The sequence below is a fragment of the Rhinopithecus roxellana genome, chromosome 19 (genome assembly GCF_007565055.1).
Source record: "Rhinopithecus roxellana isolate Shanxi Qingling chromosome 19, ASM756505v1, whole genome shotgun sequence".
Lineage (NCBI taxonomy): Eukaryota > Metazoa > Chordata > Mammalia > Primates > Cercopithecidae > Rhinopithecus > Rhinopithecus roxellana.
In genome coordinates, this window is record NC_044567.1 from 63269490 (window position 1) to 63285079 (window position 15590).

Consider the following 15590-nt stretch of genomic DNA (forward strand, 5'->3'; position numbering starts at 1 on the left):
TAGAGGGTTCTGCCACTTGGCACAAGGGAGTTTGGGTGAGAAAGGATATGTGCCTCCATTTAGATCATCATTCCTAGAAATACAGTCCCAGAGTGGACAACCTACTGACCAAGTGCCAGGAGTGTCACCTCTGCAAATGGCTGACACATAACCATACCACGATGATTGCAATGCGGCCTCCAACATCTCCAACTACAGTTATCGGTGGCTTCTCTTTGGCCATCATCACTAGCAAAACAAAACAAATTACAAGATCTCAGTCATTCACGTATCACTAGAGAAATGTAATCACAACCTCATTCCCTGGAAATGGTGGCACAACCACTATACAGACAAAAAACAAACCAACCACGCAGATTCCCCCTCCATGAACCTGCGATCTGCGATCTCTCAGAAACAGCAGCATTGGCCAAAAGAAATAGAAGGCACGCCATACATGTTACTTTGAATTTTCTAGTAGCCACATTAAAAACAGATTATGTAATTCCCAAAATATTATAATTTCGACATGTAACTGATATAAAAATGTATGTATGTATGTATATATTTATTGAGATGGAGTTTCGCTCTTGTTGCCCAGGCTGGAGTGCAATGGCACGATCTTGGCTCACTGCAACCTCCGCGTCCTGGGTTCAAGCAATTCTGCCTCAGCCTCCCAAGTAGCTGGGATTACAGGCATCTGCCACCACACCCAGCTGAGTTTTGTATTTTTAGTAGAGACGGGGTTTCTCCATGTTGGTCAGGTTGGTCTCAAACTCCTGACCTCAGGTGATCCACCTGCCTCAGCCTCCCGAAGTGCTGGGATTACAGGCGTGAACCACCACACCCAGCCTGATATAAAAATTTATTAATGAGATGTTTTACACATTTTTTTTCAGAGGGAATCTTGCTATATTGCCCAGGCTTGTCTCAAACTGGACGCAAATAATCCTCCTACCTCAGCCTCCCAAAAGTGCTAGGATTACAGGCATGAGCCACCACATCCAGCCTTACACTTTTTTCCTATCAAGTCTTCTCTACTTGGTGTGTGTTTTATATACACAGTACTTCCCAGTTGAGACGAGCCGTGTCTCAGGAGCTCAGCAACCAGCACAGTGCACAGCACAGCTGGAAAGACAATGAACCAGCAGAGCATGGAAGATTCTGCCAACACGGAGAGGCTGCACTGCAATGCTGTGCAGATAGAAACCCCACTCTCATGGAGACTGGCAGAGACAGTCAGAAGGAATGCTGCTCTGCAGAAAGCAAAACTGCGAACGGCTGCCAGATCATGAGATGGCTTTATGTTATTTTCTTCCAAAATCACCTTATTTGGACAGTGTAACCTTACTATCAGATAACTGCACTACTGACATAATCAGAGTTTCCTCAAAATCAGGAACTTAAAGACAATAACTCCAGGCCCATCATCTTTTCCTGATTTAATTAGTGCTTAAAGTAGAGACTTTTATCTGACTACAAAATCTGCATCTGAAGAAAGGCTGTGAGTGTACAAAGGAAACTACAGGATAAAGAAAGGAAATAAGATTTTATCCTCAAAAGGAGGTTAGTAAACAGAGAAGAAAAACAAAGACTATTTCAGAAGAATAGGCTAAGTATTCCTTCTTTAAACTTTGTTATTATTCTGAAATATTTATTAGGCTAGTAGTGGGGGAAGTGAAAGAGAATAAAATCCAGGGTAACAGAGTTTAGTGACTACCAAAAAACAATTTTGGCGCTGATTTCCACCAGTAGGCACTGTGTATCTCAAAGAACAGGTGTTTTTCTCTGTATATTGGCAAATCAGCTGAGCTGAAATTCAGCACTACTTTATACATCTCGACAGACATGTATTTCCTGATTTCATATCATAGAAACAAAGACAACTTCTTGAATTTGGGCAAGACAAGAAGGCTTTGTATATAAAATCACTTAAAATGGGGCGGGAGGGGGGTTTCAAACCACCACCATTAGGAGCAGCTTCCTGAGATTCTGTTTTTAAACCATGTAAATAGGCAATTATGTTGACCTATCCGTTTTTGTTTTTTTTTTTTTGAGACAGATTCTCACTCTGTCTCCCAGGCTAGAGTGCAGTGGCATGATCTCAGCTCACTGCAACCTCCGCCTCCCAGGCTCAAGTGATTCTCCTGCTTTAGCCTCCTGAGTAGCTGGGATTATAGGGCACGCTACCAGCTGGGGTAATTTTTTATATTTTTAGCAGAGACGGGGTTTCACCATGTTGGCCAGGCTGGTCTCAAACTCCTGACCTCAAGTGATTCACCCGTCTTGGCCTCCCAAAGTGCTGGGATTACAGGCATGAACCACTGTGCCTGACCAATCTACCCGCTTCTTAAAGAGATGTGGTTCCTTTTCAGCTGGGCACGGTGGCTCATGCCTGTAATCTCACCACTTTGGAGAGGCCAAGGCAGGCATATCACCTGAGGTCAGGAGTTCTAGACCAGCCTGGCCAACATGGTGAAACTCTTTCTCTACTAAAACTATAAAAATTAGCCAGGCATGGTGGCACATGCCTGTAATCCTAGCTACTCGGGAGACTGAGACAAGACCTGCTTGAACCCAGGAGGCAAAGGTTGCAGTGAACTGAGATCACACCACTGCACGGCCTAGGAAAGAGAGCAAGACTCCCGTCTCAAAAAAAAAAAAAAAAAAAAAAAAAAAAAGAAATATTGCAAGCCAATACCCCTCCATCAAATATCAATGGAAATTCAGCTCTAGTTTGATACAGAAAACATCACAGTATTTGTGTTTACTTTTTTGCAACCCTACCTCCTGCAAAGAACTATTGTTAGTTTCGTAGGAAAAACCTTGGTCGGGCGTGGTGGCTCAAGCCTGTAATCCCAGCACTTTGGGAGGCCGAGACGGGCGGATCATGAGGTTAGGAGATCGAGACCATCCTGGCTAACGCGGTGAAACCCCGTCTCTACTAAAAAATACAATCCCAGCACTTTGGGAGGCTGAGACGGGCGGATCACGAGGTCAGGAGATCAAGACCATCCTGGCTAAGACGGTGAAACCCCGTCTCTACTAAAAAGTACAAAAAACTAGCCGGGCGAGGTGGCGGGCGCCTGTAGTCCCAGCAACTCGGGAGGCTGAGGCAGGAGAATGGCATAAACCTGGGAGGCGGAGCTTGCAGTGAGCTGAGATCCGGCCACAGCACTCCAGCCTGGGTGGCAGAGCAAGACTCTGTCTCAAAAAAAAAAAAAAAAAAAATACAAAAAACTAGCCGGGCGAGGTGGCGGGCACCTGTAGTCCCAGTTACTCGGGAGGCTGAGGCAGGAGAATGGCATAAACCTGGGAGGCGGAGCTTGCAGTGAGCTGAGATCCGGCCACTGCACTCCAACCCGGGCGACAGAGCGAGACTCCATCTCAAAAAAAAAGAAAAAAAAGAAAAACCTAAGCACAGCTAGGAGGGAGGCTAAAAAAGGCTAAAAAGAAAGGCTTTCTGCCCAGCACACTCATTCCCTGCTGATGCTGCCTTTAGGTTCTGGATAAAAGTGAACACATAATTTGGTGGCTGCCACAAAACAGAGACAGACTTTATTATTACAGGGTAGAAAAAAATGACTAGTACCTCACAGGCCAACAGTTTCTGAATAGCTTACCCAAAAAATAAAACACTAAAAATTTCAGTTTTCATACAAGGTGAAGAATAGAGTGCTAAAACTACCCTAAGTTTAGATTCTGCTCTCTTTCCATTTTATCAAACAAAATCTAAACCATGAATAAAATGAATTGTGCAACCTTACTTGTGGCCAGAAATCACTGTGAAAACTACATCAACTGCAGTGAAAATGTCTCCAGTTCATCAAATGATTTGCAATGTTTCTATGACGGAAGCAGGAAGTTGTCTTTTGCTTTTAAAGGTAGCATTTTCCAAGTAAAATAAAGCTGCATTGACAACCCTCCTTACCTTACGAACGCTTCCATCACAAGTACAAGCACCTGCACACATATGCACACGTTTACTCTTTCCTGGGAGCCAATTAACCAAACCTTCCTCTGCTAAAGTAAACAGCAAAAAAGAACTATGAGCAAATTCATTCCTTACCCATTTTGACCTTTGTTTATTTCTAGTTCAATGAAATGGCAAACCATATCCACAAACTGACATTAGAAAGAGTGAGTGGCTGGGCGTGGTGGCTCATGCCTGTGATCGCAACACTTTGGGAGGCTGAGGCAGGCAGATCACCTGAGGTCAGGAGTTGAAGACCAGCCTGGCAACATGGCAAAACCACTTCTCTACTAAAAATACAAAAATTAGCCAGGCGTGGTGGTGCACACCTGTAATCCCCGCTACTGGGGAGGCTGAGGTGGGAGGTTCCCTTGAGCCCAGGAGCCGGAGGTTGCAGTAAGCCGAGATTGTACCACTACACTCCAGCCTAGGTGAAAGGGCGAGACTCCATCTCAAAAAAAACAAGAGGCCGGGCATGGTGGCTCATGCCTGTAATCCCAGCACTTTTGGAGGCTGAGACGGGCAGATTACCTGAGATCAGGAGTTTGAGACCAGCTTGGCCAACATGGTGAAACCCTGTCTCTACTAAAAATACAAAAATTAGCTGGATGTGGTGGCACACACCTGTAATCCCAGCTACTTGGGAGGCTGAGGCAGAAGAACTGCATGAGCCTGGGAGGTGGAGGTTGGAGTGAGCTGACATCGTGCCACTGCACTCCAGCCTGGCCGACAGAGCAAGACTCTGTCTGAAAGAAAAAAAGAAAAAAAAAAAAAAAACAGGCGTGGTGGCTCATGCCTGTAATCCCAGCACTTTGGGAGGCCAAGCCAGGTGGATCACCCTGAGGTCAGGTGTTTGAGACTAGCCTGACCAACACAGAGAAACTCCATCTCTACTAAAAATACAAAATTAGCCAGGTATGGTGGTGAATGCCTATAATCCCAGCTACTCGGGAGGCTACGGTAGGAGAATCGCTTGAACCCCAAAGGCAGAGGTTGCGGTGAGCCAAGTTCGCACCACTGCACTCCAGCCTGGGCAACAAGAGCAAAACTCCGTCTCAAAACAAGAACAAAACAAAACAAATACAAAAATTAGCTGAGTGTGGTGGCTCATGCTCATAATCCCAGCCACTTGGGAGGCTGAGGCAGGAGAATTGCTTGAATCCGGGAAGCAGAGGTTGCAGTGGGCTGAGATCGCCTACTGCACTCCAGTCTGGGTGACAGAATGAGACTCCGTCTCAGAAAAATAAACAAATAAATTAGATGAGGAAATAAAATGAGGTCTTCTGTAGAACAGAAATGAACTGATTTCAAGCTCACAACCCCTATCTACATGCAAACAAATCAAAATTTACATTTAACAGATGTTCAAGAGGTGCCAATGTCTGTTTTCACTTCAGTGGTGAAAACCACATCTTCACTTGTGAAATTAACAAGCCAGGAAAAGCGAGCCAGAAAAAGTCACCTCCTCTCACTTTTGTGATCCAAACTCTTACTTTTCACCCCTGTAGTCTTCTTTAGCAGAACCCCCGACATATAATCTTTTCAAGTTTTGCCCATCATCTGTATCAAGCCTACCTATAAGATGGAAAAGATTTCAGGTTTCACTCCTTCATTCACACAACTTCTCGAGTTTTAACAAACCACTCTAAAATGAGCTTCTCAGCCTTAGCACTACTGACATTTTGGACTAGGTGATTATCACACTGCAGGATGCTGAGCATCATGGCCTTTACCTACGAGATGCCAGCAGCACCCCAGCTCCCATGGTTGTGACAACCAGAAACATCTCCAGACATTGCCAAATATCCACCGTGAGGCAAAACTCACCCGTGGGCAAGAAGTACTGCTCTAAATAATGGGTTTGGCCAGGTGCGGTGGCTCACGCCTGTAATCCCAGCACTTTGAGAGGCCAAGGTATGGGGATCACGAGGTCAGCAGTTCGAGACCAGCCTGGCCAAGATGGTGAAACGCCGTCTCTACTAAAAATACAAAAAAATTAGCTGGGGGCAGTGTCAGGCACCTGTAATCCCAGCCACTTGGGAGGATGAGGCAGGAGAATCTCTTGAACCTGGGAGGTGGAGGTGGCAGTGAGCTGGAATCGCACCATTGTACTCTAGTCTGGGTGACAGAGCAAGACTCCCTCTCAAAAAAAAAAAAAGAATGGATTTGAGGAAAATAAAATAGTTCATCTCCCTAAAAAATGCAAAGGTTCTCAGGTTGAATATTTATTCTGTCATAACCATTCTAAGATCTTAAACTAAATTACCAACAAATGAACCACTGGAACACACTAGATAACTGACATACAGATGTAAAGCATATTTAATTTAGGAGGTGCAATTTATTACACATACAAGAAATAATTTTTTCAGAATTTTCTTGGCTAAGCCTATTAGAGTCACACAAAGCAATGTGATGAAAACTGTGGAAGTTGCAATGTAAACACACCAGTATGTCTAGAAGTAATGCATTCTTTTCCTATGACTCATAAAGATGACTGCCAGGGAAACCATGGTTATGACCGTTAAGCAACAAAGCAACATCCTCAGAATAAATAATCTCACCATATAAAATACTCTGATAATACAACATCTATCAAAGTAACCTCTGACCCAGTAATTTTATTTCTTGGTCTTTTTTTTTTTTTTTCTTTTGAGATAAGAGTATCACTCTGTCACCCAGGCTGGAGTACAGTGGCGTGATCTCAGCTCACTGCAACTGCAACCTCTGCCTCCCAGGTTCAAGCAATTCTCCTGCTTCAGCCTTCCAAGCAGCTGGGATTACAGATGTGTGCCGCCACGCCTGGCTAATTTTTGTCTTTTAGTAGAGACAGGGTTTCACCATGTTGGTCAGGCTGGTCTCGAACTCCTGACCTCGTGATCTGTCTGCCTAGGCCTCCCAAAGTGCTGGGATTACAGGTGTGAGCCACCACAACCAGCCTATTTCTTGGTCATTATCCTACAACATACTCAGCCACTTACAAAAGGACATTAAGTCAAGGTCACTCACAGTAACGTCTGGTAACTGAGCATGTCCACCCTGAGCCCAAATCTTGGTTTCTTTTTTTTTTTTTTGAGACGGAGTCTCGCTCTGTTGCCCAGGCTGGAGTGCAATGGCGCGATCTCCGCTCACTGCACGCTCTGCCTCCGGGTTCATGCCACTCTCCTGCCTGTCTCCCGAGTAGCTGGGACTACAGGCGCCCGCCACCACACCCGGCTAATTTTTTGTATTTTTAGTAGAGGTGGGGTTTCACCGTGTCAGCCAGGATGGTCTTGATCTCCTGACCTCGTGATCCGCCCGCCTCGGCCTCCCAAAGTGTTGGGATTATAAGCGTGAGCCACCACGCCTGGCCCCAAATCTTGGTTTCTTTTTTTTTTTTTTTTTGAGACGGAGTCTCACTCTGTCGCCCAGGCTGGAGTGCAGTGGCCGGATCTCAGCTCACTGCAAGCTCCGCCTTCCGGGTTCACGCCATTCTCCTGCCTCAGCCTCCCGAGTAGCTGGGACTACAGGCGCCCGCCTCGTTGCCCGGCTGGTTTTTTGTATCCTTTAGTAGAGACGGGGTTTCACCGTATTAGCCAGGATGGTCTCGATCTCCTGACCTCGTGATCCGCCCGTCTCGGCCTCCCAAAGTGCTGGGACTACAGGCTTGAGCCACCGCGCCCGGCCGAATCTTGGTTTCTAAATACCATTCTCAGCTGGTCTGATGCTAATGGGTTATCAATACTTATTAATATTAGTGTCACTAAAAAGTTGGCATACATTCCAGCACTGCTAAACCTGACCGATTTATTTTTTTTCCTAGACAGAGTCTTGCTCTGTCACCCAGGTTGGAATACAGTGGCACCATCTTGGCTCACTGCAACCTCCACCTCCTGGGTTCAATTGATTCTCCCGCCTCAGCCTCCTGAGTAGCTGGGATTAGAGGTGACCACCACCATGCTCGGCTAATTTTTGTATTTTTAGTAGAGATGGGGTTTCACCATGTTGGCCAGGCTGACCTCATGATCCGCCCTCCTCGGCCTCCCAAAGTGCTAGGATTACAGGCGTGAGCCACTGTGCCTGGCCTGCCTGATTTTTAAAAATAAATAAATACCATTCTCCAACTAAAGGTATAAGGGCTCCTTGGAGAAATGGCCAAGTGCAGTGCTAAGAAATTACAAGATGAACATGGGGCGTAGTTACAGCAGAAAAGTAAGGGAGTCTCCGAAAGTGATGGGGACATGCCAAAGAACACAGGAGGCAGCTGGAAGGAGCTCTCTCTGGACAAATATGAGACAAACTGAGCATTAAAATAAAAGTAGGCTGGGTGTGGAGGCTCACATCTGTAATCCCAGCACTTTGGGAGGCCGACGCAGGCCGATCACCTGAGGTCAGGAGTTGGAGACCAGTCTGGCCAATATGGTGAAACCCTGTCTCTACTAAAAACACAAAAATTAGCCGGGCATGGTGGGGCACGCCTATAATCCCAGAAACTTGAGAGAATGAGTCACAAGAATCACTTGAACCTGGAAAGCAAAGGTTGCAGCGAGCCAAGATCGTGCCACTGCATGCAGGGGCAGGGCAGGGCTCTTTGTTGCCCAGGTTGGAGTGCAGTGGCACGATCTCGGTTCACTCCAACCTCTGCCTCCCAGGTTCAAGTGATTCTCCTGATTCAGCCTCCCAAGTAGCTGGGACTACAGGCACACACCTCCATGCCCAGCTAATTTTTTTTTTTGTATTTCTAGTAGAGACAGGGTTTCACCATGTTGGCCAGGTTGGTCTCGAGCTCCTGACCTCAGTTGATGCGCCCACCTCAGCCTCCCAAAGTGCTAGATTACCAGATAATACAATTTTTACAAATTGAAGTTTGTGGCAACCCTGTGTCAAGCAAGTCTATGGGCGCCACTTTTCTCTCTCCCTTTTTTTTCCTTTTTTTAAAGACAGGGTCTCGCTCTATAACCCAGGCTGGAGTGCAGTGGTGCGATCTCGGCTCACTGTAACCTCTGCCTCCTGGGCTCAAGGGAACCTCCCACCTCAGCCTCCCGAATAGCTGGGACCACAGGTACATGCCACACCTGGCTGATTTTTTGTATTTTTGTAGAGATGAGGTTTCGCCATGTTGCCCAGGCTGGTCTCGAACTCCTGGGCTCAAGTGATCCTGCCACTCTGGCCTCCCAAAGTGTTGGGACTATAGGCATGAGCCACCATGCAAAGCCTGGGAGCCATTTTTCTAACAGCGTGTGCTCATTTCATGTTTCTGTGTCACATTCTGGTAATTCTTGCAATATTTCCACTTTTTTCATTATTGTTATATTTTTTCTGGTATCTGTAACCAGTGATCTTTGATATTACTACTGCAATTGTTTTGAGGCAGCATGAACCAAGATCACATAAGACAGCAAACTGGCTGGGTGCAGTGGTGGCTCACACCTGTAATCCCAGCACTGTGGGAGGCCGAGGCAGGTGGATCATGAGGTCAGGAGTTCAAGACCAGCCTGACCAACATGGTGAAACCCTGTCTTTACTAAAAATACAAAAATTAGCCAGGTGTGGTAGAGCGCGCCTGTAATCCCAGTTACTCAGGAGGCTGTTACTTGGACCCGGGAGGCAGAGGCTGCAGTGAGCCGAGATCCAGAGCAAAATTCCGTCACTAAAAAAAAAAAAAAAAAAAAAAAAAAGACAGCAAACTTAGTGAATGTGTATTCTGACTGCTCCACTGACCTGCTGTCCCATCTCTCTTCCTCTTGTTGGACTTCCCTATTCCCTGAGATACAATATATTGAAATTAGGCCAATAACCCTCCAATGGCCTGTAAGTGTTCAAGTGAAACCAAGAGCCCCATGTCTCTCACTTTAAATCAAAAGCTACAAATAATCAAGCTTAGTGTGTCGAGAGCCAAAAGCTAAACCTCTTTAGTCAAACAGCCAGGTTGTGAATGCAAAGGAAAAGTTCATGAAGGACATTAAAAATTTGACTCCAGGGAACACACGAATGATGAGAAAATAAAACAGCCTTATTACTGAACCAGAGAAGTCTGAGTGATCTGGATAGAAGATCAAACCAGCCACAAAATTCCCTTAAGTCAAAGCCTAATCCAGAGCAAGGTTGGTTCATGAAGTTTAAGGAAAGAAGCCATTTCCGTGACCTAAGAGTGCAAGGTGAAGCAGTAAGTGCTCATGTAGAAGCTGCAATAAGTTACTCACAAGATCTAACCAAGATAATTGATAAAAGTTCAAACAATATCAAACAACAGGCCAGGCGTAGCGGCTCACACATGTAATCCTAGCACTTTGGGAGGCCAAGGCAGTTAGATCACTCGAGGTCAGGAGTTAATGACCAGCCTGACCAACATGGTGAAACCTCATCTCTACTAAAAATACAAAATTAGCCAGCCACGGTGGTGCATGCCTGCAATCCCAGCTACTCAGGAGGCTGAGGCAGGAGAATCGCTTGAAACTGGGAGGTGAAGGTTGTGGTGAGCCGAGATTGTGCCACTGCACTCCAGCCTGGGCAACACAGCAAGACTCCATCTCAAAAAATATATATATCAAACAATAGTCTTTCAACAGCTCTGACGGAGATATACAAGGAGATTTGCCTTGTTTTCATGCCCACTAATACAACATCCATTCTGCAGCCCATTGATCAAGAAGTAATTTCAACTTCCAAGTCTTATTATAACAGTAATAATAGGCCAGGCACGGTGGCTCACGCCTGTAATTCTAGCACTTTGGGAGGCCGAGGTGGGCGGATCACAAGGTCAGGAGATTGAGACTATCCTGGCTAACACGGTGAAATCCCGTCTCTACTAAAAATACAAAAAATTAGCCGGGCATGGTGACAGGCGCCTGTAGTCCCAGCTACTCAGGAGGCTTAGGCAGGAGAATGGCGTGAACCCGGGAGGAGGAGGCTGCAGTGAGCCAAGACCGTGCCACTGCACTCCAGCCTGGGCGACAGAGTGAGACTCCATCTCAAAAAAAAAAAAAAAAGAGTAATAATAGTAAGGTGATCCTCCCACCTCCCCCTCCCACACTGTCAAGAATACAGGCTGAGGCGGGAGGATTACTTGAGCCAATGAATTCGATACCAGCCTGGACAACAAGACAAGACCCCGTCTCTACTAAAAATTTCTAAAAATTAGCCGTGTGCTGGGCACAGTGGCTCATACCTCTAATCCTAGCACTTTGGGAGGCCAAGGTGGGTTGACTGCTTGAGCCCAGGAGTTCAAGACCAGCCTGGACAACATGACAAAACCCCATTTCTACAAAAATTAGTCAGGTGTGGCGGCATGCCCCTGTGGTCCCAGCTTCCAAGCTACTCGGGAGGCTGAGGTGGGAGGATCACCTAAGCCTAGGAGATAGAAGCTGCAGTGAGCAGTGGTCACACCACTGCACTCCATGTCTGGGCGAGAGAGGGAGACCCTGTCACTGTACTCCAGCCCGGACAGCAGACAGAGACCCTGCCTCTAAAATAAAATAAAAAGAAATACATTTGGCTGGGCATGGTGGCTCACTCCTATAATCACAGCACTTTGGGAGGCCGAGGCAGGCAGATCACCTGAGGTCAGGAGTTTGAGACCAGCCTGGCCAACATGGTGACACCCTGTCTCTATTAAAAATACAAAAATCAGCTGGGCGTGGTGGGGCACACCTGCAATCCCAGAAATTCAAGAGAAATTCAAGAATCACTGGAACTGGGAAAGCGGAGGTTGCAGTGAGCCGAGATCGCACCACTGTACTCCAGCCTGGGTGACAGAGCAAGACTCTGTATCAAAAAAAAAAAAAAAGAAAGAAAGAAAGAAAAAAAAGAAATGCATTTTATAAGACAATAGATGTCATAGTGATTCCTCTGAAGGATCCAGACAAAGTAAATTGATCTCTGGAAAGGATGCACCGTTTTAGACGCCATGAAGAACATTCATGATTCAGGGGAGGAGGTCAAAATATCAATATTAACAGGAGTTTGGAAGAAGTTGATTCTAACCCTCATGGATGACTCTGAGGAGCTTAGGGCCTCCATGGTAGAAGTAACTGCAGATGTGGTGGAAACAGCAAAAGAACTAGAATTAGAAGTGGAACTTGAAGCTGTGACTGGGCTGCTTCAATCTTATGATAAAACTGTAATGGATAAGGAGTTGCTTTTATGGATAAGCAAAGAAAGTGGGCTTTTTTTTTTTTTTGAGATGAATCTACTGCTGGCGAAGATGCTGTGAACACTGCGGAAATGAAAACAAGGATTTGTAAGTATTACAAAAATTATCTGGTAACACAGTGGCAGGGTTTGAGAAAAGCAACTACAATTTTGAAAGTAGTTCTTTCAGCCGAGCATGGTGGCTCACACCTGTAATCCCAGCACTTTTGGAGGCCGAGACAGGTGGATCATCTGAGATCAGGAGATCGAGACCAGCTGGTTGACATGGTGAAACCCCGTCTCTACTAATAATACAAAAATTAGCTAGGCATGGTGACACACATCTGCAATCCCATCTACTCAGGAGGCTGAGGCAGGAGAATTGCTTGAACCCAGGAGGCAGAGGTTACAGTGAGCCGAGATGGTGACTGCACTCCAGTCACCTGGGTGACAGAGTGAGAGTCTTGTCTAAAAAAAAAAAAGAGAGAGAGAGAGAGAAAGTAGTTCTTTCTTCTGGGTAAAATGCTATCAGACAGATCCTTTTATAGTTCCTAAGTGTGATCATTGGGTGTTCACGCTCACATGTGAGATGTGCTATCCTTGAACCTTGTTAGAACATCAGCACATTATCTGGTTGACATATTTTTTTTTTTTTCTTGAGACGGAGTCTCATTCTGTCGCCCAGGCTGGAGTGCAGTGGCGTGATCTCGGTTCACTGCAAGCTCCGCCCCCCCGGGGTTCACGCCATTCTCCTGCCTCAGCCTCCCGTGTAGCTGGGACTACAGCGCCCACCACCACGCCCGGCTAATTTTTTTTTTGAATAGAATATTCACAGCTAAAACGTAGTCTTAATTACAAAGGGGGAAAAAAAAAGAATAACTTTACAGTGGAGAAACCTGACAGAGAAACCTTAACCAACTTATCAGAATGCACATCACCAGTAATGGGACACATCACGTGTTTCCTGTCATTTTTCTGCCAAAAATGCATAACCTGAACCTAATCCTGAGGACATAAACAAGCCCCAATTAAGGGATAGTCTACAAAATTACTTGATTGCACTGTTCAAAAGTATCAAGGTCTAAAGAAAAACAAAGAATAGAGCAGCCATTCCAGATTAAATGAGACTAAAAAGAAATGACAACTAAATGCAATGTGTGATCCTGGGTTAGGTCTTGGACAAGAAAACAAGTTTATTCTTTTGCTCTAAAGGACACTGCTGGGACCACTGGTGAAACCTAAGTAAGGTCTGTAAATTACAGTGTTATAGCAATGTTAGCTTCCTGAGTCTGACAATGATACTCTGGTTATATAAGAGAGCCTTTTGTCTTTACATATATACATGTAGGTATTGAGGAATGAAGGGGCATTACGTCTGCTACTCACCCTCAAATGGTGAAAAAAAACCCAAGTATATAAACGTCAAATTTGGGGACTCTGAGTGAAGAGAATATGCTGGAAATCTGTACTATTCTTTCAACTTTAAGTCTAAGGTCAGTTTAAAATAAAAAGCTAAAAAACCAGACTATGGCTTGGCATAGTGGCTCACACCTGTAATCCCAGCACACTGGCAGGCCAAGGCAGGTGGATGACCTGAGGTTAGCAGTTCAAGACCTGCCTGACCAACATGGTAAAACCCTGTCTCTACTAAAATTACAAAAATTAGCTGGGTATGGTGGTGTGTGCCTGAAGTCGCAGCTACTCAGGAGGCTGAGACAGGAGAACTGCTTGAACCCAAGAGGCAGAGGCTGCAGTGAGCCAAGATCACGCCACTGTACTACAGCCTGGGTGACAGAACAAGTTCAGTCTTAAACAAAATCAAAAAAAATAAAAATAGGCCGGGTACAGTGGCTCATGTCTGTAATCCCAGCACTTTGGGAGGCCAAGGCAGGCAGATCACAATGTCAAGAGATAGAGAACATCCTGGCCAATAAGGTGAAACTTCGTCTCTACTAAAAATACAAAAATCGGCTAGGCGCAGTGGCTCATGCCTGTAATCTCAGCACTTTGGGAGGCCGAGGCGGGTGGATCACGAGGTCAGGAGATCAAGACCATCCTGGCTAACACGGTGAAGCCCCATCTCTACTAAAAATACAAAAAATTAGCTGGGTGTGGTGGCGGGCGCCTGTAGTCCCAGCTACTCGGGAGGCTGAGGCAGGAGAATGGCGTGAACCCGGGAGGTGGAGCCTGCACTGAGCCGAGATCGTGCCACTGCACTCCACCTGGGCAACAGAGAGAGACTCCTTCTCAAAAAAATAAATAAATAGGCCAGGCGCGGTGGCTCAAGCCTGTAATCCCAGCACTTTGGGAGGCCGAGGCGGGTGGATCACGAGGTCAGAAGATCAAGACCATCCTGGCTAACACGGTGAAGCCCTGTCTCTATATTTTTTGAGACGGAATCTTGCTCTGTCGCCCAGGCTGGAGTGCAGTGGCCGGATCTCAGCTCACTGCAAGCTCCGCCTCCCGGGTTTACGCCATTCTCCTGCCTCAGCCTCCCGAGTAGCTGGGACTACAGGCACCGCCACCTCGCCCGGCTAGTTTTTGTATTTTTTAGTAGAGACGGGGTTTCACCGTGTTCACCAGCATGGTCTCGAACTCCTGACCTCGTGATCCGCCCGTCTCGGCCTCCCAGAGTGCTGGGATTACAGGCTTGAGCCACCGCGCCCGGCCCCCTGTCTCTATTAAAAATACAAAAAAATTAGCTGGGCGTGGTGGCAGGCACCTGTAGTCCCAGCTACTCGGGAGGCTGAGGCAGGAGAAGCGTGAACCCAGGAGGTGGAGCCTGCAGTGAGCCGAGATTGCACCACTGCACTCTAGCCTGGGCGACAGAGCGAGACTCCATCTCAAAAAATAAATAAATAAATAAAAATAAATAAATAAATAATAAAAATACAAAAATTAGCTGGGCGTGTTGGCACACACCTATAGGTCCAGCTACTGGGGAGACTGAGGCAGGAGAAGCACTTGAACCCGAGAGGAGGAGGTTGTAGTGAGCCAAGATTGCACCACTGCACTCCAGCCTGGCGACAGAGCGAGACTCCATCTCAAAATAAATAAATAAATACATACATACATACATACATACATACAAATAAAAGTTACCTGATCCCCAAAGCCTGGTATTTGATCAACAGATGTCACCCAGCTTACCATAATATAAAAGCTTAAGATTTCACACCATCACATACAACATTTTTACTAAAGCAAAAATTATCAAATACTGTCTGAATGCTGAGTGCTATGCAGAACTGTCCATACACAGCCTACAAATGTGTACAACACAACTCCCTTTTACAAAAGAGGAAATCGGGCCTGGCATGGTGGCTCACATCCATAATCTTACATAATCTTGGCATTTTGGGAGGTCACGACAGCAGGACTGTTTGAGCACAGAAGTTCCAAACCAGCCTGGGTAATGTAGGGAGACCCCATCTCTATTAAAAAAAAAAGAAAAGAAAACTATCCGGGCATGGTAGTGTACCCCTAGAGTCCCAGCTACCCAGGAGGTGGAGGTGGGAGAATCACTTGC

The 15590-nt window shown here is 46.1% G+C and overlaps 1 protein-coding gene and 1 non-coding gene across 5 annotated transcripts in view; one reads left to right on the forward strand and one right to left on the reverse strand.

Annotated features, from left to right (window-relative positions):
- The window catches only part of PRPSAP1 (phosphoribosyl pyrophosphate synthetase associated protein 1), a 50204-nt gene that overhangs the window by 2737 nt on the left and 31877 nt on the right, over positions 1-15590 (reverse strand). For all 4 annotated transcript variants that reach the window (XM_010387529.2, XM_030922710.1, XM_010387532.2 and 1 more), the window contains one exon: positions 158-228. In XM_010387529.2, the coding sequence (XP_010385831.1) occupies positions 158-228 (71 nt within the window). The remainder of the gene's footprint in view (positions 1-157; positions 229-15590) is intronic.
- LOC115895060 lies at positions 12598-12701 on the forward strand. Its single transcript, XR_004055264.1, has one exon. It is a non-coding gene; the product is annotated as a small nucleolar RNA U13 (small nucleolar RNA).